Source organism: Neopelma chrysocephalum, unplaced genomic scaffold, assembly GCF_003984885.1.
Source record: "Neopelma chrysocephalum unplaced genomic scaffold, ASM398488v2 Primary Assembly neopelma1_63, whole genome shotgun sequence".
In the NCBI taxonomy this organism is placed as follows: Eukaryota; Metazoa; Chordata; class Aves; order Passeriformes; family Pipridae; genus Neopelma; species Neopelma chrysocephalum.
Window position 1 is genome coordinate 15853076 of NW_020897720.1, and position 23363 is coordinate 15876438.

The window sequence follows — 23363 nt, forward strand, 5'->3', positions numbered from 1 at the left end:
AACAGGAGTCTTCTTCTTCTTCTTTAATAAGGCAAAATATAACATGACAGTTGCAAATCATATTTGAAGATCTGTGTTGGGAAATAGGCCACTAAAAAATGGCCATAAGTGGATTGCCACTGCACCTAGAAATCCCTGAAAGCCCCATACACAGCCCTAGGTTCTAGGATGGCTTGACTATAGTATATGTTTTTTGAAGCATAAGGAAGAACAGACATTTCTAGAATGTGAATAACAAATTCTTCTCAAATAATCTGGATACTCCTCTCTGGTTAGTCATCCATCAAACCATAGCAATTAATGAATGTTTGCTAAAGTTTAGCTATTGAAAAGTTGGTTCATTGAAAATAATCTACATTTCAGGATCATATCTTCAAAAAGCAAAAATGCATTACAATTCCCTCATTCCATACCTGTTGTATATTCCACATTTTCTCATCCAAGTTGGTTAATTGGGTGGCAAATAATTATTTACAGATGAATTCCCATGACTCCATAAATGAACTAATTCAGTAAGCAGTTTTTGCACTGTCCCTGCCATGCAGACATTCAACATTTGCGTACAAGCCCTTGTTCAGAGCTGCAGAGCCAGAAGTCCTTAGAACCATTTCTCTTTGTATAATTCCTATAGAGGCAGACAAGACTACAGGGACAAACCAAAGACATCCCAAGAAACTGTTCAATGAACTGCAAACAACAGGGACAGAGGAACCCTGGGATGGCTGGGAAGGACTCAAGTCAGCTGCATTTGGGGCTGTTCTGTACTGGCTGCTTCAGCCCTTGCCTGAAAATCTACACAGTTGCATTCCTCCTTTCTTTAGTCATTCAGCCATCACTCTGTTCATCAGCTGCTCTGTAGTTTCTTTTCAAATCACTACAGACCTATTCCTGTGACAGCAGAACCATAGGAAAATCATGTCCTCTTAACAGTATAGGCTGAGGCCAGGGAATTTAACACAAATGACACATCCAGCCAGAAAGGCCACGGATCCGAGCAACACAGACCATTAACAGCCAGGGTTTGCCCTTTTTCTGCTCTGTGTTCAGTTATGACAACAATAAAAATGAGCTTTCCAGTTTCTGTGACAAGGGGAGCTGCACCCACGTGAGAAACATTTCCATCCTCTTGCCAGTTGCTGTCAGAGCCCTTGGAAAGAGTTGGATGGTGAGAGGGGAGAACCCCAAGCCAGGGCAGCAGCGACAGAGCCGGGACTGAGGGTGAAGGGACTTCAGCACTTTGGTGTTAATGCAAAAATGCTCCTGGAGCACAACCACTCCTTTCCTTTGCTATCTCTGTCACAGTGACAGGTCAGATCTTCTTGGTTTAATATCGGGGGACAAAAAGCCACTCTTTCTGGGGAATCAGTACATTTCAGATTCTCCCAGGTTGAAGGAATCTGACCTTTTTGTTCAGGTTTGTATCTATAGAGCTTCAGGTTTACGCATTCAAGCCCACCTGCTTCTAACTAATCATATAAAGAGTTGAAAGGCTCTTTGATGATTATTTTTCATCTTTTGAAAGGGGTTACAGGCTTTCTTAAAGTTCCAGTGACAGTAATTCAGCCTTTTTTACATCCTTGGTTTTTCCCAGACTGACTCACCTCAGCCAAGTGAAATCATGACTGGCCCTGAGGAAAAGGGCTGTGGGGTCTGAAAACGTGTCCAATCTGCCCCAGTACAACTTCCCAACTGAACAGACTCTTGAGGGTCAAGGTTTTTTTCTGAGTCTGTCTTTCCTAAGGTTTGCCATATCTGAAAGCATGGCTTGCTTGAGCTTAAACTGAGCTTTAGAAAGGGCAGCTAAGGATAAAAAGAATTGAAGTACAAGTAACCAGAAAATAAGGGATAATGTGGGATCTTACAAGTGTTTTCACTGAACCTATTACTGGGTAATTACAAAAGCACAGATATTATAGGCAAGATTGGTTTTGCATTAAATATAGTTTTGTGGATAGAATAGAACAGTGCCTTTAAATAATATTTGTTCATTTAATAGCAAGAAAATAATTAGATCTTTTAAGAAATTTAAATTATTTAAAAATAAAGAAAAAACTGAATTTTGAATGCTTTTAATTTTATGATAAAATCAGCAAGTTAGCAGAGTAAGTCTATATCTTGAAACTTTTTCTGCAAATAACTAAGCACACAAATTTTTGTGATGCCTCTAATGTCCCTATGAATATATTTTCATAAGTACTTATGACTCTTTGAGACACAAAGCATATTAACATCCCAGTTCCCTTCTATAATTCTGTTTGGTAAAACAAAATCATCATACTCCAAATAATGACTGACTTCCACAGAAACATCACAAGAGAAAACACTGTAATGTCACCCTTTCCAGTTGGAGCCAGATATAATTATGATGAATTGCAAGGAGAAATCTTTGTTCAAAAGGATTAGATGCAATGGCTTAGCAGTTAGAGAACAATTATTTTAGCATTAAAATAACTCTGAACATTAAGCATTTTTAGGGGAGTTATCTTTTAGAGTGAGTAAGTATGTTTAAATTACCATTCAGTGTTAAAGGCACAAGATAATCTCTGTAACCTGTGAATTGATCAGTCTGGATCTGACAGTCAGTTCCTGCACTGATGTTTCACTTCCAAACCCTTTGTATGTACAAAAAAATATGTTTGTAGTACAATGATTATAAGATAATTTCACTTTTTTTTTCCCTTGGTCTTACATTACTCATCATCTTCTTGCTCTGTTAGTGGAGAAAAATAAATTAATTAAGGATGTTTGAAGATGATGACAGCTCAGAGTTCATGATGTGTAGAGTGCAGGGATAGTTAGTTGAAATAGGTTTAGTTTTGCCTGGAGCACATACATGTCCTAAATAATAAACATATGCTCTAAGGCTGTTCTTAGTTCAATCCCTTCAGTTTGCAAGTGCAATTTTGAGCTTCCCAATCTCCCGTCATTACACAGCATTTTTATAACCTACTTCTCTAAGATGCTGTTCTGTCGGGGGAGGTTGTCACTGGATTTGAACAGATATAACTGAAGGCTGGGTGGAAGGAAGACAAGTCTGTGTACTAAGGGCCAGGCAGCCTCGATGAGAGCTGAGAACACTCAAATCCAGCCAAATATCCCATGTAAAAAGGGAATGAAACTAAATGAACACAACTAAGTTTAGAGAGACCTTCTCAAGAGCTTTCATTTTTATTTTTTTAAACTCAAATAAAATGGGAGGGTGGAAGAGAAAATGTTAAATGAAAAGGTGTACAGTATGTCCAAACTACGGTACCTACAGCATGTACAAACTACTCTGCTGTACCTTGTGACTAGAAAATGTTCTACTTCCATTTTTAGATCCATGTTATCTACACAATTCCACAAACCCAGCCTACAACACTGACAACACGTGTTCACAGAGGAGTAGAGTAGAATAATGTTAAGTATGGCAGTAACATTCAAATAATTGTCATTATCATTGTACATTTCTCAAACATTAACTCCCTCATTTTGTATTGTTAAAACTAATTCTTAATTGTAAATAGTGTGTTTGAACGCTGCCGTTTGAAACAAGCTATAATTGTCCTCATTTCAATGTACATTACAGAAGCTATAAATATGCCACTTATCTCAAAAAGTGATACAGTCTATTAAGTGAGTTCTTTGCTACTCTCAAGAAAACTGCATAATTAAGGCTAAAGAGCTACAGGATAAAATTGATGTAATAATACTTTCTTGTGTTATGCCCTACATAGAAGAATTTGAAAATATTTTTCAAGATTCAATGCATGAAGTACCACAACACCCTTTGTGTGTCTTAATGGTTGTGACTACAAATTATCAGGAAATTAGTCAGCAATTGCTATTTGTTCTTTCTTGGATATAGGTCCAAGAAATGAGAAAATTATCAAAAAACTTGACTATTGCAAATAATGTGTTCTTGTTGATTGTAGCTCAATTTCTTCCACTTTAATCTTGAGAATATGAATCTGAAGAGGAAGTAGAGCCATGCTGTGTAGGTAACATGTCATGACTAAAAAACAAGCCCCTGACTTCAGTAGGGTGAAAAAGAGTAAAAACAGTATTTCAATGCTCTCTGGGCAACTGTTTTTGTCCCCCCTGCAGTGTGTGCCTATGACTACCAAACACTGCAGGAGCCCTCCCAAAGGCCTCACTTTCAGTGACTCCATATTCTATCCCTGCCATGCAGGGCACACTCCAGCCTGCACGGAAAGCTCAATCCACAGCTCCCTCCCCATGTCCTGGGGGACTACAAACACAGCCCTCCCTGGATGCCACACTGTTTCAGAGCCAGAATTGCCAGTTCGTTCTTAAGAGCTTCCTAGGACATAACATTTTCAAATGCTAAAAGAAGAAAGCCTTAAAAAGACATAACCCATGGGACTCACAGTGTCACAACCTCACTTTTAAGAAAAGATGAAGAGGTTGCACCGTCTGGCCTGAAAACATGCAAAGTGATGGTGCACACACTGCGACATGGGATGGAGACTCCCAGGGGAACTGGTTTGTAGTAGCTGTGAATGTTATCCTGAATATGCCTATTTGAGAAATAAAGAGTTCTTCAAAGGTCTCCTCTTGAAAAGAGCAAGCCATTTAAATACCTTGTAGGATTTGGACTAGGGTGATTACATACACCCAGAAGCTCTACCTTTATTCCCGTGGAGCTGGTAACTGAAGCTTCAAGATGCTATCTGGAGTCTTTAAAGAATTTTTTTACATCCTAGGCTTGATCTGTTTGACTTCAAATGGCAACACTGGTTATAAATTATTCATGATTCATAGCTGTCTCTTCTGAGAGATGATCTTCAAACTAAGCATCCTCTTCAACTCTCTTCTTCCCTTCAGGCCTGTTGGATGTGGGCTTGTGGTTTATCTTACTCTTGGTATTAAGTGTCATTTTATAACATTATTTCATTGTTTGACATTGTTACTAATTCCTCTCTCTCTTTCTCAATTTCTCCTACATCTTCTACTTTAAATCTACATTTATTTACTATTTCAATCATAACCTAGTTCCTTCTGCTTCAGGGCCTTTATTTCTTCTCTGATTTTAAAAATCTTTCTTCCCCCCCCCTCAAATAACTAAAGACATACTGGTTTTGAAAGCTTCTTTTTCTTTCCCTCAACAATTTTACTTTCTACCTGATGTCAATAATATCCTCCTAGAAAGTTTAAGAGGTTAAAAATACACCCAAACACATTTGTCATCTGATTTCTTAGCATATAAATAACTGTTCTGTTAGAGCCGGTATTTTGCATTTCATTTCTTCACCAATCACACCTTAGACTATTTTGCAACACCTACTATTTTGCAACCTGGATGTTTCTGCTCTTACCTCTTAACTGTGATTGTGAACAAGATTAATTTGCTCATAGTTGAAGGTTTGCACCTGGCTTCTGCAACACAAAATACTTAATAAACCAGAAAGAATTTGGAATCTGCACACAGAGCAGGCCTTGTCCTCAGGCAAACTGAGAGCAGGAGAAGGAGGGTAGTGTTTACTGCTCAAGTGTAAGTTGACAATAGTCTCTTCTAGAAGAATGTCTCAAATTGAACAACAAATACATTGGTCATATTTTTATCAAAAATTCTTCCAAGTAGTCCTAAACACCAACAGACAGAATGAACCCATGAAATCTGTAGCTCCCCTGCAGAAAATTGCCTCCATGCAGTCATGCCTTCTCTCCTCTGCAGAGGAAGTAGAAGAAAACATTGTTTTATTGTAGCCTCAGGTCTACTGGCTCCTGGCTCTGACTAAAATAACTGGAAACATCTGGATCAAAGATTGAATGTAGTATATCCTCAAATTCCTCTTCTTTCCAAGTGAAAAGCATTCAGAGAAATTCAAGAATGACCTTTGATGTGCAAGACAATTTATAAAGATGAAAAAGCAAATTTAAGAAGTGTTTTATGAACTACATTAGTCCTATGCAGTCATTTCAGCAACCAGATCCTGCACAAAGCTCATTAAACAGTACTAATTTCAAGAGTTTTCCAATATATCAGTAAAACATTTGTTATTTAGACCAAAAAATTTAAATACTTCATTCTTTTTCTCTTGTGGCATTAACAAATAGACCTGCATATAATTTTTATCAGCAGTCATTAACCTAGGCCTCAAAGTGTCACCTTTAACTTAAATCCCTTTGCACAGTTGTCTAGTAAGTCCAAATACGTAGACCCATGGTAGGGTATAAACATTGTGCTTTACCACGACGTAAAACATGAGGTGCTTTTTTTCCCTAGATGCAAAATGCTGAGAATTTCAACATGATAAAATTTACATAGCTTTGACAATTCTTATGTCATGCTACTTCAGAATTCTGATAGTGTGTTTGATCTAAAGTACCAGAGATGTGTTGTACTTCATGCTTTGAAGTATGGAAATAAAAGTTATTTCTAACTCTCCCTGTAGCAAGCAGGGTTGGATGTTGCCAGCAGGTGGGTACAACATCTGGATACCTTGAAATGGATGAAACATGACAAAACATATTTCCTATTTCCTTACACTGGTGATTACACTATCTCAAAACCTGTATTATTTTGGCAATAAGGTAAATACTTAAAATGAATCAAGTCATTAGGTTAAACATGCACAGAGCCCTGCTGAAGGTGCATCATTTGTTTGCAGCAGAGAGCTTTTCCTCAGGTATTCAGATAACAACCAGCCTTTCCAGTGAGCCAGACAGGTGGCCTGACTGGCAGGCACAGCAGCTCCCTGACAGAGCAGCACCAGCACGTGGGGCTGCCTGGAAATGGGACTCTCCTTTCTCACCTTACACGAGATTTCCTGTCATCCTCCTGTCTTCTCACCTCTGAACTCAATGGACTTTTATCACACTGAGGCAAAGAGGTCATTTAGAAACCCAACCACTCCCAACCATTCAGAGAAGATGCTGAGCTCTCATCCTTGCTTGATGCTTCCTAGGCAGGAGGGGAATGGGAAAGAGAGCAGAAGGTTCTATAAATTGCAGATTATTTACACACTGGAGCATAATGGTTCACTCACAGCAGTTGCAACCTATTACACTGTGCTGCTATCACATCTGAACATTAATCCTGCACACTAAAAATCCTCCTGTGTTTGCTAATGCCAATGTAATAGCTTACCCACCTCCAAAAACAAATAAAAAAGATCAGTTGTTTCTAATTATGTTGCAAACTGGGAAAAAAATCATGTGGAAATATATAGGGTCAGTATTGTTCATTTTCCTTTCAGACTTCTGGCATTCCCAGATGGAATCTTAGAAACAAACACATCTAAGTTTACATTTCCAAATGTATTTCCTCAATACGTTTCCACATACTGACATTTTTCAGAAAATAAAATTCTCAGGCTAAATCTTGTCTCTGTGATTTCAAAGCAAAGGTGGGAACAACAGCAATAGATTTTAATTACTGTCTAGTGACATTACATTCTTTCCTCCTATAATTAGAAACTAATGAGAAATGGAACACATTCTGTCAAATGAACTGAGAAAAACATCACTTCAAGTGGAATGAGTGGCCAAGGACCAAACAAAATACAGAACTGTTGGGCAGAAAGTCATGTCATATATAAAGAAATTTCATTTGCTTGGATGACTGTAATGATTCATCTCATTTTGCAGAATTTTCATCAGCTGAGATTGTCGTTTCACAAACATAAACTAATTGCAGTTCTCTTCTCTGTGCTCCCACAGGAAATCAAGGTGTTTGATGTCAGACATATTCACACATAGACATTCACCTCACTTTTTAAAAGCAGCAGAACAAAAGCAAATCTTCTCCCATCCCCTGCCCTCCATCCAGCTGTGCAATGCAGCCAGGATTCATCCTTGGGAATGTAAATTGAAAGGCAGGCTTCAGCTATCTGAATCCCAGAGATAATCCCATATAAATGGACTTCAGTGCAACCTTTGTCAAAATCTTAACATTGTTTTACCTCATTACATAATCAAAGTATAATCACAGCTTAGAAATGGATATTTAGAATTTCCACCATTAGAGTTTTAGGGGGAATCACTCCCTACACTTGCTGTGCTGTCCCAGCCATGACTGTGGCTGGTCCATTCTCTGGGCAGTGCCAGCAGCCAGGTGGGGACTGGCACGGGGCGTCCTTGGGCTTCAAGTCTGTCTCAAGCAAATGTCTGGAATGCCATGGCAGATGTTCTTTCTTTGTCCTAAACACTAAACATTTACAGGATTTTATTTCAAATCACAACTTCTCTATGACACAATAGTGATATTTTGCTGCTAAACCTCGGGGAAAAAGGTTGTTGAGCATTTTTGGAACAGAAGAGACTTAATTATTAATTTTTTTTGAACTCTGGCCCTTACACATTCTAAAAATCAGTCAGTGAAAGAACAAAAAGCTGTGAAGGGCAGAAACAATAAAAAGGACATTTGGCAAAGAATGAGATAAGAAGGTCTCATGGTCAGATATCTAGGGAACAGTGTTTTTTCTGGTTTTGCCTTTTCCCCAGGTTTTTAATTTCTGGCTGTGGGAACCAATAAATCTCATACACATCAGCTTCTGATCAGCCCTGTGACCAAATTTCTGTTCTATCTTGATGAACATTCACTCATGTGCCCAGTGATCAAAAACTTCAGCTGAAATTACTTTCCTGCAATATATGCAAAACCATATTGCACTGGAAGAGTGAGTATCATCTCCATGTGATCAATGACTGCTTTTAGAAGTACATTAGTACTGAGCTAAACAGACTTAAGAACTTTCTGATCTGTTGGAAGAATAAAAAAAAAATAGGTCACTAAGTTTTATACAGGACAATAATTTGAATAGGTTAAATCTGAATCCTCATTGTGACAATTTAGAACAAATATTATATTTTTGCTCATGCCACCACAACAGTGCAAGACATCTCACTGAACCCCATCTTCAGGCTGACTCAGTACCCAAGATGGTCACCAAGACAGTAAATGCCAGCAAACTCTAAATATAGACCCTGTCAAGGCAAGAAAAGAGATGGAGACAAAAGCCAAATTAAGGTGCATCAGGACAAATACACCAATCTTAAGCTATTTACATGATATTTCATCCTAGATTAGAGCTGCACTGTACAATGCAATCCACAGTCTGACACTGGCTTGATTCGGGAGAGAGATCTGACTCCTGTCTCCCCTTCTCCCCTTTTCCTGCCTTTGTGGGGGCAGTTATCTGCATTCAGGCACTGCTGAGCAGAGCAGACACCAGAGCTCTGCTACTATCACCTGATTTGACATGAAAGAGAAAAGACTTTGTCCATATTCTCTCTTTTTTTGTTTCCTTTAATTTTCTTTCACCACTTGTAGCAGCTTTTGGGTGCCCCTGCTGCCCTCCAGTGTACCTCAAGTACAGAAGGGCACCCAATGGGAAGGAAATCAGCTCTTTTAAAGGCAATGCCCCCCAATCTAATACCATCTAGTTATTATTTGGTATGACAGAACAGCTGGGTAAAAATGGCACCAGTCCTACCTCTTTTTGGAAGAAGGATCCATTTAGAATCCCTTTGGTCCTGTTTACTATTACTTTTATAGTCTGTACTAATCCAGTAGCCTTTAAAGAGCTAGAGAGAACAGGAACCTCCTAGCTTAAAGGAGATGTTTATAGAAATCATTTGCTACTATTTTAATGGTATTTTCATGTACCATGACTAAGTCCTAGAAAACACATCTTTTCCATTAAACTACTATTTACCCATTCCTTCTTTTAAAATAAACCAACAGTACTAGTGTGATCTCTGCCTAGCAGAAAAGGAGACTGTGGCCATGTTAACAGTAAAAGAGAGAGAGAACAAGGATGTATCTATTAGCTATTTATGAGGAAAAGAAGATAAATTCTGCTGCCACTGTTGTTCTTCATTAACAATTTATGAAGTTTATACTCATTACTTGTAGCACAAAGGTGATGTTGCTTTGGTGATATTTCTGCCATACAAGAGTCAGTTCAGTCCTCCCAAGTGCCTTCTGCTAGCAGAGCCACCCAAGTCAGTTGTGCCATTTCAGTGGTTGCAGAAACACTCAATGGCGACAATAATGAGAGGGTTTTAAGGGTCGGTTTTCCACTGGCAGACTTGCAAGCCTTTCTCGTTTCTCTTCTGAGGTGACAGTGCCCTCCTGTGGCACGAGTTTTGCTATTTGCCTTTTTCCCTATGTGTACTCCATCCTGAAACATGAACTGGATAGGGTTTCCAATATATAAACATGTCATTTATTTATATACTTGTTTGTATGAGTTAATTATGAGAAAACGTTCCATTTTTATCTATATTTTCATATGGCTCTTTCAGCAAATATTTTAAAAAAGTTCTGGCTCTTCTCTGTATGGTTTCTGTGTAAAATGAGGAGATAAAAGCCCAGTGGAATCTGGACAGCTGGTGCATCTCTGGGTCTGTATGAACCGTGTGGCCACTGTTTGCTGCACTAACAGAATTGTGCCTCTTAGTTACCACAGAAATTGTGACCTACATTGATCCTAGTTTTCAGTCATTTGATCTGTCCTTAAAAAACAAATGATGGCCTGAAATTTTGGGAGAGTTTGTCTCATACATTACTCTTCTCCTATCTGAATTTTTTTTTGGCAGCTTCACAGATCCATCTAGTAGAGGAAAACTTAATGTTTTAAAAAGATACAATAAAGATACTTGGTAGGTTTTTCTGCCAATTAGTGATTCATCATCAATGTTCTCCTATATAATTTATTTTCTTCACAGATTTTTACATTTTTGGCACAAAAAGCACTAAATTATAAAAAATATCAGAATTACTAAAACACACATTGATTTTCATACTAGTAAACCCTGCCAAAAATATTTAAAGTAACCAAATATTCAAGAAAAATCCTATTCAGACCCTGGGATGGAACACATGCAGTTCCTCAGGGAGAAGAGCTCCACAGTGAAGCTCCTGACACCATTAGGTGATGAGCTCACAGCTGTAAACTTTCAACACAACATAGAGAAATTCTGGAGATTTTACCTGGTGGAATGTTTAATGGGACAAACACAGTTTGAGAAGAAGAGAGCCACCTCTACCATCCATTGGGTTTTGCTGTGCCATTCAGAGTGCTGTGGAGCTTTGTAAGAAACAGAGGGACAAATAAAGTCTTCCAAACTTCCAAAACCCTTATGTGTATGAACGTGTCTGTGCAAACATTGGTTGTTTCCCAAAGCTTTGAAGTTAGCCATGAAAGATTTTCACAGAAATGCCAACCCATAAAAAGGCCAGCCCTTCATCTAATGGAATTTCCCTGTTCAAAACTCTCTCAGAGTGAACAGAAATCAAGCACTGAATGTTCCCCACTCCAGCCCATCTATGAGAATTAACTGAAGTGACACATACAAATAACTTGACCAGGCGGCCAACATATGATTTTTGAAGCTCTTCTGCAGTTCTTTTAATAATTTAAATCCAGCAGTGTTTTAAAAAACAGAAAGCAGAATCTCATAATAGCGTGAGACAATCTCAGCTAAAAGTGTTGCTACCTGAACTATAATTAAGACACCAATTTCCTGTGATGTTCTAAAGCTGTTCTTTTCTCTTGCATTTGCACTAGCTTCCAAATCACTTCTGAGTACAAATTAAAGGCTTGTTTCCCCAGTACCTTACACTTTGCACAGTCACTTAAACATGCATAAAGAGAGCATTAATGGGTATAATTTCCCATTCACTTTGCACAGGTAGAAATGATTCCACAACCAGGAAGCAATGAAGGATCACACCCACTGTGCTGATTAAATCAGTTAAGTACAGGGTACATTCCCCTGGCTATGCTTCCTGGCCCTACTAATTCCCTCTATTGAACCTTTGGGACTTAGGCCAGGACGTGTGCACAGATGGTTCCCCAAATCAGGAATTCACTTCCCCTACTGGCTGACAGAGCCTGAATCCTGGTATGCAAATCACTATATCACACATGTATATTAGGAGGAACTTAATTTCTGAAGCTCACATAGACTACTTTGAGCCTGTGTAAAATAGGATGGAACAGGACTGTTGGAAATACATTTGTAAGGGCTTCCCAAGGTCATGATCACTGAATACTGATGCATGCATCTCATTTTCAAAGTATCTCCTACTCTGGAAGTGACTTAAGATCCATGCACTCTCTCTGTGTGCAGCAGAGACTATTGCCAGCCAAAGAAATACTCCAGTTCCCTTTCAGAGTGCCAGTGTGAGAATGCTGTGCCTCCAGTCAGAACCCTGCCCTACATCTCGTGATCTTCCAAACATAATTGGCAGGAATATACACTTAGGAGAACACATGAGTATTTATACACGAGGATAAACATGACCTGGATAGCATTTTCCTGAGGGATTGCATTCTGGTTTAAATATATCTCACCAAAGAAACTGAATAACTTGGTACTGTATCTTCGGATGGCAAAGACTATGTATATTGACTTTATAGGCACACAAACACTGATATAGAGGAACAGGTATGTGATAAAGATTGATATAGAGGAATAGGAGAAATACAGATATTCAGAGAGAAAAAAGGTCTAAATATATTAAGGATGAGTTATTATGCTCTTCAGTGTAATAAGATTATTTTTTCCAGGGAAATTTTGTATTTCTTTAAAGATTGAAAATTATCTAGGTATTATTTTCCAGACATATGTAACAGTTAGCATGGGCCGTAGGACTGTAAGGTCTCTGGTGAAAGGCTAAGGCTAAGGCTAATCTTCTAATTATGGTGCCAAATGTTAAGTCCTTAAGTATGTTGTCTTACAAAGATACTGCCACATTGCATTATCATTCATTTCTAGAAAAATCCAAAAGTATATTAGTCCTCCAAAAGCAGTCTGGCAGTCTGAGAAGCTTTCTTGCTGCAGTAGACAATATTGGATAAACAAGAGCCAGAGCTCAGGGAAAGAGGATGAAGTAATAATGAAAAGATTATCAATTTGTCAACTGAGGACTAATGAACGACACCGTGCTAAGGATCAACTCGAGCCATTTTTTGCTAAAATAATGTCTTAGTTTGATAGCTTCATGCAGGCATCACACCAGGAGTGAAAAATCACCTGAGGCACAGAGATAATCTGAAAAAATCCAGAGAGTATTTAAGCTGGTCTTAGCTAAAGACCTGAGAAGTCCATGAATGGAGTTGGAAAATAAACCAAATGTGCTTAAAAACAGGGCTGGGGTAAGTTTCCATCATGAAAGGTGTGATTAAAGCAAAGTACTGTCAAGTGCATGTTCCACAGAGGAGTTTATGCATTTGACATTTTGGATGGATGTGTTATGACAACTGATACTAGTTCCTAAACTACACATCTTTGGTCTTGCATTATTTTGTATGCTCAGAGTACTTTCCTTATTCAAAACCTCAGAAAACATGCTATGATATAATTCCAACATCACTTACATAAACTAGGCAATACCACCAAGATACTTCTCTGGAGCATCCCACCCTTTAGTCCTGTTTTCCCTAACTCATTTTTGTCCCAGTTTTCCCCTGGCTGGCAATGGAGTCCCACAGCTGTTCACTCACTGCCCAGCCACCAGCCCTCCCCAGCAGGGAGGAGAATCAGAAAGAAAAGGTAAACCTTGTGGGTTGAGATAAGAACAACATAATAATTGAAACAAATTATTATTATTATAAATATGTGAATAATGTTAATAATAATTGTAACAAATCATCAGTACATCTCAGTTCCCAAAATCCCACCAAAGCAAGGTAAGATATTAACAAAACAACTCTCAGTGGTATTAATATTATTCCTTTCTTTAGCAAGGGTCTCTGGAACACTCCATAACACAACAGTGTCTGCAGCATCAGCAGGCTTTCAGATTAGAAAGCAAAATGTAGTTCACAAGAATTTCTGCATCCTTGAATGACTTTTTGGACTGGTCACCTCCACAGTGCCTGGCAAGTTAGAGTTGAGACTGAAGTTTTCACTTCCCCTGATTTAACTTCTCCATTAGTAGAAACCTTAAAGCTCATATAAAATATATATGGTCTCTTATTTCCTTGTGCTTTCAGTAAAACATTTCCAATTCTACAATGCATAAGAAGTAAGATCTGCCAGAATAATGCTGTGGACTTTGTCTATAAATATCAGGAGCTGACACAGAGTTTCCTATGGATATCATTCTGGAGTGGTTTGAATTTTTTTACACATACGTCATTAGGAAAAAGAGTCCGTTCTTTTGAATACAAGGCAGGAGTGCTGGAACTACCAAAACAGCTGGGCAAAAAGAACTGTCCAAGTACAGGACAAAACAGAGACAGGAGTTACCTGGGATCTTAGACATCCTTCAGCTACTCCAAAAGGCTTCAGAATAAAGCAATAACAGACATAAAACATCTGATTTTCAAATTTCAGTTCTGAGCTAATCTTTTGTACCTTTTTATGTTCTTATGTACATTTGGGTTTATATTTCACCTCTTACTTTTGGTAATTTTTTGTCCCATTAAAGTTATATGAAAGTGAGCATGAAAACAGCTTCTCCTTAAAAATGTTTGCATGGCAGCTACTGTTTCAAAGGAGCTCTAGCATGGTAGAGCAGAAAAGAAAAATTAAATAACAATGCTATTAATAGTATATATGAGGGTGAGTAAATAAAAAGTCAAGTCCCAAAACTGAAAAAATAATCACTTCTCAGGAAGTTAATACATGAAAAGAGATCAAGAATGAGTCATATTGCAGTTTTATGGCTTCAGTTTTACAGTGCTTCTGACGAGTGGTGGTTTCTTATTTTCAGGGTTTCTTGGTATATGAAGGACCTATACATATGATGCAAACTTATCTATGAACTAAGGGGATAATAAGACTAAAGTTATTAAAATTGGTTGCTCCTATTCAGCCATATCTCCTTGTAAACCATATGTATAAAATTTGCCTTTTTTGTGGTTTTGGTTGAGTTATAATATAACTAATTTAAAAACAGTTAATCCCAGGAATACGGACATTCAATTTTAAAAAAATAAAATAACAAAGAAGAACCAGCTGAAGACTGATCTCTGAAGTTTCTTCTGTGGTCAGGTTCAAAGGGATTATTCTGGGGGAAATTAAAATTTTAATTATGCCTGAAAAGAGGGAGCTCAATGTTAACTAAAGGCACTGATCTAAGCAGAATACACATTAGCCACAGAGTCTCTTTGATAACACTGGAAAACTATCTCACTCTAAATTTGCAAATCCTGTCCTCTTTCCATTTGAGACTTCTCTGGGTTGCCTTTCACTGAATTGCAATGAAGTCTTTGTAGCCTGGGGTTCTGTAGTTCCTTTGCTACCAAGATTTCCCAGGAGTGCTGTAATCTGAAGTAAAGATGAGAACTAGGGTTGTTTTGGGGTTGGTTTTGTTTTGGATTGGTTTGGTTTTGGTTTTTTTGTTTTGTTTTGTTTTGTTGTTGAGTTGGGGGTTTTTTTGGCTTAGAAAAGAATACATCAAAAACTGAAGCTTTGCTGTATCCCTGAATCCAGATGGAATTTACTTAATAATTTGAGAGAGGAAAAGAAACTGAAAAGAAAAATCACAACCTATTGAATGGGAATGATGTGTTATGTACACCAGAGTAACTTATACCCTGGTTTTAGGGAGCGCTTAGAAAATGTGGGTTCAAATTATTTTAGAGGAGAAAATACAACAGAAAACCTTCAAGCAAATAAAAAATTTATTACTGACACAGCCTAGCCCTGAAGAATAGTTGACAACATGAGTAATCCAGGGAGTCCATGTGAAAGCATGCAAGGTTTGAGAGCAGAGCTGAGTGTGCTCCCAGGGCCTGCAGAGGCTGGACCAGCACACACCACAGGAATGGCCTGGGCAGCTGCAGGTGGTGAGGGGTGGCCTGGGCAGAAGAAACCTATGCAAGGGAGGTTAACCTGGAAATCTTACAGTAAAGTTACCTAAATGGATCTGCAGGACTGTTTGCTTTCAGAGTGTGGAAAATCCACCAGGTTTTTGAGCTAGACCTGGGTTGAAGAAGATGTATGAATGAATTTGTCATCAGCATCTCTGACGAATCAGTTTTATATATATTTATACACACCCCTCAGCCCCCAGACATGGAATAGGAAAAGCCTAGCTATTTCATAGATAATTTATGATGGGTTTTTAACATATTTTATCTCACTACGCTTTTGTTTTACAGGAGACTATGTAGTCATGTCTGTTTTCTTTAACCTGAGCAGGAGAATGGGTTATTTTACTATTCAGACCTACATTCCCTGCACACTTATTGTTGTCTTGTCCTGGGTCTCTTTCTGGATTAATAAGGATGCAGTTCCAGCCAGAACATCACTGGGTGAGTTGATTTTTTCCTGGTTTTATCCAAGTGTTATTACGTTTAATTGACACCTCTGCAGTTTGTAGATGTAAGAAAAGAGACAATTTCACAAGAACTCTCCTCATTTAGAGGGATGTAGTGATTTCCAAGGAATAACACAGAAAAGCCATATTTACATCTCTTCCTTTTTACTGTGTCAGATTCTGAGTATTGTAGATTGGCAACAATAAAAGCCTTTGCATTTTTTCCAATTCCAGCAGTCCTTTTTCTACCCACCCAGACACTGGGGAATGCTGCTGGATTAGAGGCAGGGACACATTCATTGCATTTGTTCTCACCATGACTGGCAGCACAAATGAAGGAGAAGGAATCCACCCTTCTGGCTGCCTGCATGCCACAATGGTGACAAGGGGACAAAGTAGCACCCTGACTTCTACTTTAGAGGCCAACAGTCAAGTGTAGACTTCAGGCCAAAAAATCAATTTTGTGGTGGTAATAAAAATCCTGCACATGAAAATGTGACATGCAATTAATCAGAATTAGAAATTTCTACACATTTAGCAACTGCTCCACAAATAAAGGGAGACCAAATTAATCTTGCTTGTGCAAAGCAGCTGGAGCTGTAAGAATCAGCAAAGTAGAAACATTCAACTAGAGAAACAAACACATTTTCTACTTCTGCATTAAATCCACACAAGTGAGGATCATTTTAGTTTTTCCTTCTGCATTTTCATTTCTTCATACAGCACAGAGCATTGGAGTGCAAAATGAGGGACACAATCTTCATTCCAGATTCCCTTGAGAGAAACACAAGAATAGAGGAACAGTGGCTCCCATGGCAGAAAGTTTTAAGTATTTAACTGTCTTTTTCACATTCTCACTAAAAAGAGGTTATAAAATCTGCTTTAAAGAAGTAGAAAATTAATAAAGGCATTCAGATACACAAAACACTTATCCCTCTGTTGAGAATTAGTCTATTTGTACCACTAAAAAGGTAAAACCAATGGTATGAAATTTGCCATGTACAATATGATGGATTTTAACTGTCCTAATGCATTTTTAATGTTCTTCACATCATAGTACAGGGAATAATGTTCTGAAAGGGAAAGGCGTGGTGAGGCATGTCACAGTGCTTCACAGTTAAAGACTCTTTCTAGCTCTGTTTAAGAGTTTGAGCACAAAACCTAAATTTTTAAATAAAAATTAAGGCTCCTTAGAAGTAAACTACAAAACTAAAATTGTAAATTAAATTTCTTAGAATCAGAATCCACCTAACCAAAATATTCTACAGAGCAGCACTGGCAGTGGCCATGCAAAAATATCTCACACCCCTGTTAATCCTCTAAGCTCTCACTGAATCCACATTTCCCTGCTGGGATGTACTGTTTAAAATCTCTGCTATCTGCTTGAACTCCAGGCATACTCCAAAACCAGTCCGAGAGAGGTAATTAGCAAAATCAGTTTGTTACTTGAAGTAATAATACTTTTGTTGTTTTCTATCCATCTCCCAGGTATTACCACTGTCCTGACCATGACCACCCTCAGTACAATTGCTCGTAAATCTCTTCCCAAGGTCTCCTATGTGACAGCAATGGATCTTTTTGTGTCAGTCTGCTTTATTTTTGTTTTCTCTGCACTTGTGGAATATGGAACTTTGCATTACTTTGTCAGCAATAGAAAGCCAAGCAAGGATAAAGACAAAAAGAAGAAAAACCCAGTATGTATCTTTTTACCAGCAAGGCCTAAATTCAATTACTTTTTCCTGAGAGAGCATTTAAATCTCTCTTTATAATTGTACTTTTTTTTCATACTTTGCTATTACATATATACTCTTCCTTTGTAATCATAGAAATGCAAACATTCACCTTGAGAATGAAAAGCTCATATATTACAGTTGTCTGCATGCCAGAGAAACTAATTTCTTAGAATAAAGATCCTTTTAACCAAAGTGTTCAGCAAATCACAGCTATGACCAAAGCCATTATTTGTGCCATAGATAGAGCTCTTGCTGTGACTTTTATAGAAGCTTCTCAGTTTCTCTGTCTTAGCATTAACAATATTCTATACCATTAACTTATGTCCATATTATTGACATGACTCTCTTTCTTATTATCAGGACTACAGTTAAACTTTTATATTCAAACTGCAGTGTGTGCTTTTTCTAATCTCCCCTTAAGCATCTGTTTCCATTTTTTCCTTATCTTCTTTTTCTTGTATTTCTCACCTCCTTTACCTACTTCTCTTCCTTAGAAAGTGATTTGGCCAGTAGTTTATGATGATACTTATGGATGCATGCTACCCAATAATAAAAAAATGTATATAATACCAACAATTAAAAAAAATCCTGGAAGCACCCTCAGTAGAGATTTGGGCTTTTGCCCAAAGAGGGAAAAAAGTGTTGCTTATTTTGACCAGGACAGATTTCTCCTTGCCTTTGGCAACTGAACTGACAAGTCTGTTGTCTAGAATCTCTAAAATAATTAGTTTAAAATCAGAGGGGGAAAAGTAGCATAATCATCTACGGGGGAAAAAAAGTGACGAACAAGGGGTTTACATTAAAAGAGAGCATTTTCAAATCCATTTTAGGCATCCAGCAAAAAATAAAGTGATTTGGATTTGCTCTGCTAAAATATTCAAGGACTTTTGAAGATACTCCTTTTAGTTATAACACAGAGCATGAAAAGGATATAGAAAAAAATAACAATTAAAGAACCTTTTACTGCACATTATTCCTGTAATTTCAACTTTAAAAGCTGTTGAGAAGAAGACTGTAAAAAACCAAAATAAAATGATGAAGTGTCCTGTCTTAGGCAGAAATAAAAGGGAGTCTCTGTGCATGCGTGTCTAAGGCAGTCAGGTAAAGGAACAAAATCAGATTCAGCTGTGTCCCTTTGAAGTATCCATATAGGGGCAGATTACTTGTTCTTTACATTGCTTATGTGTGAGCTTCTGGGAAGAAACAGAGCTAGAAATGTTTGCCTGGATCCTAATCACAGAGCCTAAAAAACTTACCAGTAACTCTAGAACTCTACTCTGTTCAGGTCACAGTCTGCAGGTAAAAAGACTTCTTTCTAAATAGTGGTTCTGTAAACTGTGAATGGTCTCTCAAAACAGTTCAGTGGAACAGACTGGACCCTCCTCAGGATGTGAAAATCTAAATGAAGGTTGATGTCTTATGTCCTTCGCCCAGCTGTAGCTACAAGACAGTGACAAGTCAGAGATGTGGGGGTTTTATGCTACAGATACTTGTTTCAATTGCTGTTATCCCAACCTTTCTATAAATCTAGTTCTTTGGACTTACTATGTTTTAGAAACATATTTTTAATTTACATTATTTTTGTCTCTTTCTTTCTTTTCTTTCTTTCTTTAATTTAAAACAAAACCCTCTGATTCTCTTTTCTGTCTACAAAATGAAAGCTTCTTCGGATGTTTTCCTTCAAGGTATAATGTTTTTTGGAATGGAAATTCACTGCATGCGACTGCTGAATTTAACTGTTAGAACTTAGATGAGAGTGGTGTTTTGGTGGGTTTTTTATTAATGAGGCATCTACTAAGCCTCATTCCACTAAGCATTCTACTCAAGGTACTTCCTAATTAAGTAGAATGGTTACATATTTCTAAACAAATTGTAGAGTTGATTCAGCAGCCCAAATACTGATTCACTATTGTTCTGAACTTACCTAAATTCAAGAATGACCAACATTATTGGATCACATGAATTAAGAGAGTTTAATGTTAAAACATTTCTGCTCCTCTCTTTCTCAATTTGCCATGGGATCCAATAGCACCAGCTACCCCACAAACCTGCAATATGCACCCTTTTAGAACTCAACTCTGACCTTTTAACCTTCGTGATATTTCAGTCTAAATTATAAAACCAAATCTGTTCCCATGTTGACCTGAACAAAATTCAGTGTTATCATCAATTATTCAAATGATGATCCTTATGCAAAAAAATTCGGAGTTTTGAAAGGGTTTAAGATGCATATAGATTTTTAGTGTCATCCCTGGATCAACACACTCTTAGCAAATTAGCAACTATATCTAGCTGTGTTCTACATCTAAAACTTATCTCCATTCAGAAATGCAGAGATTTTATTTTAAAAAAAGGAAAAAAAAAAGAAACTACATAAAACAAACCCAAGAAATTTACATACTTATAGAATGGAATTGTTATTTTCCCTAATAACTATCAGCAGAAAATTTCAGTGCCTGTCACACTAGTGTTCACCAAGTGCTCAGATGTGTTTACATGCTTAACTTGCTCAACTGATACTAAATATATATGTGTGTGGAGATATATATGTACAGCTACTATACAAAATTTGGAATATGTCGAACTGCCTAGGTGGTGAACATTAGTAGGTGGTGAACTGCATATATCCAAATAATTGGAGAGTTTTATAAAGATTCTCCTAACCCTATTCAAAAGACCCAGTTTTTTCCTTTATTTCTTGTGTATATGTATTTGCTCCTGACTCAACATAAACCAACGCTATTAAAATCCTGCATTTCCAATTAATTCATCTCCTTCCACGTCCAATACACAAATTGCCTTCAGATATCAAGCAGTTACATAAAATATAAACCAAAAAAGAAATTCAAAATACCACCAAATTCCATTCCTGGATGTTTCATTTAACCTCTAATGTTTATTAGTCTGGCTTTGAAGCCAATTGCCCACAGCCGTTAACTATTGATTTGTGCTGCTTCCCTGTAAAGTTAAAGTGTGTGATACAACCGACTTTAATAAGTTCAAGGCAATATCACCATTAGAACCCCTCAGCTCCCCGTGCCCACACAGACCACCATGCCCACACTGCCCATCAGTGTCCCTCTGCCAGTCGCTCTGGTGACAATAACAGATCCTTCTCTTCTTGCTGCTCCACCTCAGGCACCTACTATTGACATCCGCCCCCGATCAGCTACTATTCAAATGAACAATGCTACACACCTGCAAGAAAGGGATGAAGAATACGGGTACGAGTGTCTGGATGGCAAGGACTGTGCCAGTTTTTTTTGCTGCTTCGAGGATTGCCGGACGGGCGCGTGGCGGCACGGCCGGATCCACATCCGCATCGCCAAAATGGACTCCTACGCCCGCATCTTCTTCCCCACCGCCTTCTGCTTGTTCAACCTGGTCTACTGGGTATCCTACCTTTACCTTTAAGGCAGAAGGAAATCAGTGATATCAGCCTTACTCACTGAATTTCTTAGAGAGATGGTTTCCTAAATTCACTTGAAGTATTTATGATGCGCTTTATAGTGGTCTGAATTCTTTAGTGCCATAATCCCGTAAATATCAGTCATATCATTTGTCCAAAAATTGCCATCTGGTTATTGTGAGTTGTATGTCCATTCCACATGCCAAAAATAATTTGAAAATAAAATCCTATGGACAGGCAATATACAGCTACACCCGCTGGAACAGAGAGAAACGGGGAGCGTAGCAACACCACTCACCAGCTGGTACTGCAGTTTCAAACAGGAGAGGAGAGAGAGGGGAGATAAAGTGCTGTACAGTTGGCTAACATTGGCTATAATTATGCTATAGCTTTATTCTCTGTGGGCTTTTCTTTTTGGAAGAGTCATCTCTCACTTTGAATAGGTATTATTAAGCTAAGAAAGTTAAATTCTACTCCCACCAAGATGAAAATTCCATCCCTTTAAGAGCACATGTACAATGCTGTAAATATTTCAATACCTTGTAGTACATAAAGTCTAGTGCATGCATCTTTTGGGGGCCAAAATAAATGAAAAAAGGTACCATAAAGTTTTGTCTTTTATTTTGTGTCTCTGGATGTGCTATTGTAATTGAAATGTGGACAGAACTTTTTTTTTTCTTGAAAAATTGCCCCTTTCCCTCATGCATGGAAGATCCAAGCAGACAGCACTTTCATGTAAGACATTAGAGAAGCCTTAAGGATTCAAATTAATAACATGTAGACAAATCTGTATGGCCAATATAATAGCTCATAAAGTGTAATGTATGTGTCAGCTGCAGTTGTAGCCTTCATTTGCCATTGATATTTCAACTGAATCTCCAGTAATTACACATTGCAAGATCAGCTTCCGAATTTAATCCATGTGCTTCTATTGTTCTTTTCCTATGTTGAGCTCTACATTTTCCTTACACAAGTGTTTGTGGGGGTCTTTTATTCTTTAAACCAATCCAGGAAATAGCTTTTATTCTAGACGTTATTTTTACATAAGAGCTTCAAGTTAATTTTGAAACATTAGACTTTGTATTATATATACACAAAGAGTTCTCTGCCCATTCATGTCCTTGATCAGCAATAGTTGTTGTCAGTGCTGCTTTCACTCGGTGAGTACCTTTACTAAAACAAACCTTCCCTAGCACATAGATAGCCTTGAAAATGACAGGGAACAAAAGGGTGTCTTGGCTACTAAATCACATGTATGCAGCTATGTGCATTTAAAACCTTCAACCCACCTGGGTGAATCTTGAAAACCTTTTATCCACTGGTTTTCAGAACCTGTATGATTCTCAATTATGCAACCTTTAGCACATGTAAATAAGACTAATCTTTTTTTTTTTTATCTTGTAAAATGTCACCTCCAGGAAAGTGGGCTTGCAGCTTGCAAAGGGAGATCTATAATCTATCATTACAGAATTACTACTAGTTAAAATGGAGGAAAAGGAAAGTTTTCCAATGTTTGTATAGTTTTGGAAATAAAAATGTATAAAAAAGGAATATCTCTATCATCGATTGCTCCTTGTCCAATGTATTTGAAAAAATTTTAATAAAGGAATTGCACACACCTGTGGACTTTTTCAATAAAACTGCTGCACTCAATTCCAGTATTCCTGTGATTAGTTTGTTAAAAGCATGTTTTGAGAACTAGACTGCTGGACTAGTTTGATTCATCAGATGCCTAAATATAAGTGATTATAATCCTCATAATCCTCTGCATTGTCTCATTTTGTAGTCAAATAGATTACTCACATAATTTTCAAGGATTAAGATTAAATCTTTTGAAGGTTATCTTATTCTTAAATGATAATAATAACAAAAGTATTTAAAAATCACTGAATTGGAAGTACTCTAATGAAGAGAGATAACCTTTCTTTATCTACTTAGTCTCCACTACCTGAATGTGTGTCAATCATCTTTCACAAGGAAATGGGTTTCAGTTGGT

At 37.7% G+C, this 23363-nt stretch overlaps 1 protein-coding gene across 3 annotated transcripts in view; it reads left to right on the forward strand.

The window, feature by feature from the left end:
- GABRG2 (gamma-aminobutyric acid type A receptor gamma2 subunit) overlaps positions 1 to 23123 on the forward strand; it is a 51814-nt gene extending 28691 nt beyond the window's left edge. For 2 of the 3 annotated variants that reach the window (XM_027682944.1, XM_027682945.1), the window contains 4 exons: positions 16068 to 16220; positions 17714 to 17919; positions 19620 to 19643; positions 21097 to 23123. In XM_027682944.1, the coding sequence (XP_027538745.1) occupies positions 16068 to 16220; positions 17714 to 17919; positions 19620 to 19643; positions 21097 to 21372 (659 nt within the window). In that variant the 3' untranslated portion in view covers positions 21373 to 23123. The remainder of the gene's footprint in view (positions 1 to 16067; positions 16221 to 17713; positions 17920 to 19619; positions 19644 to 21096) is intronic. The other variant, XM_027682946.1, reaches the window with a different exon arrangement.
- The last annotated feature ends 240 nt before the right edge of the window (positions 23124 to 23363 follow it).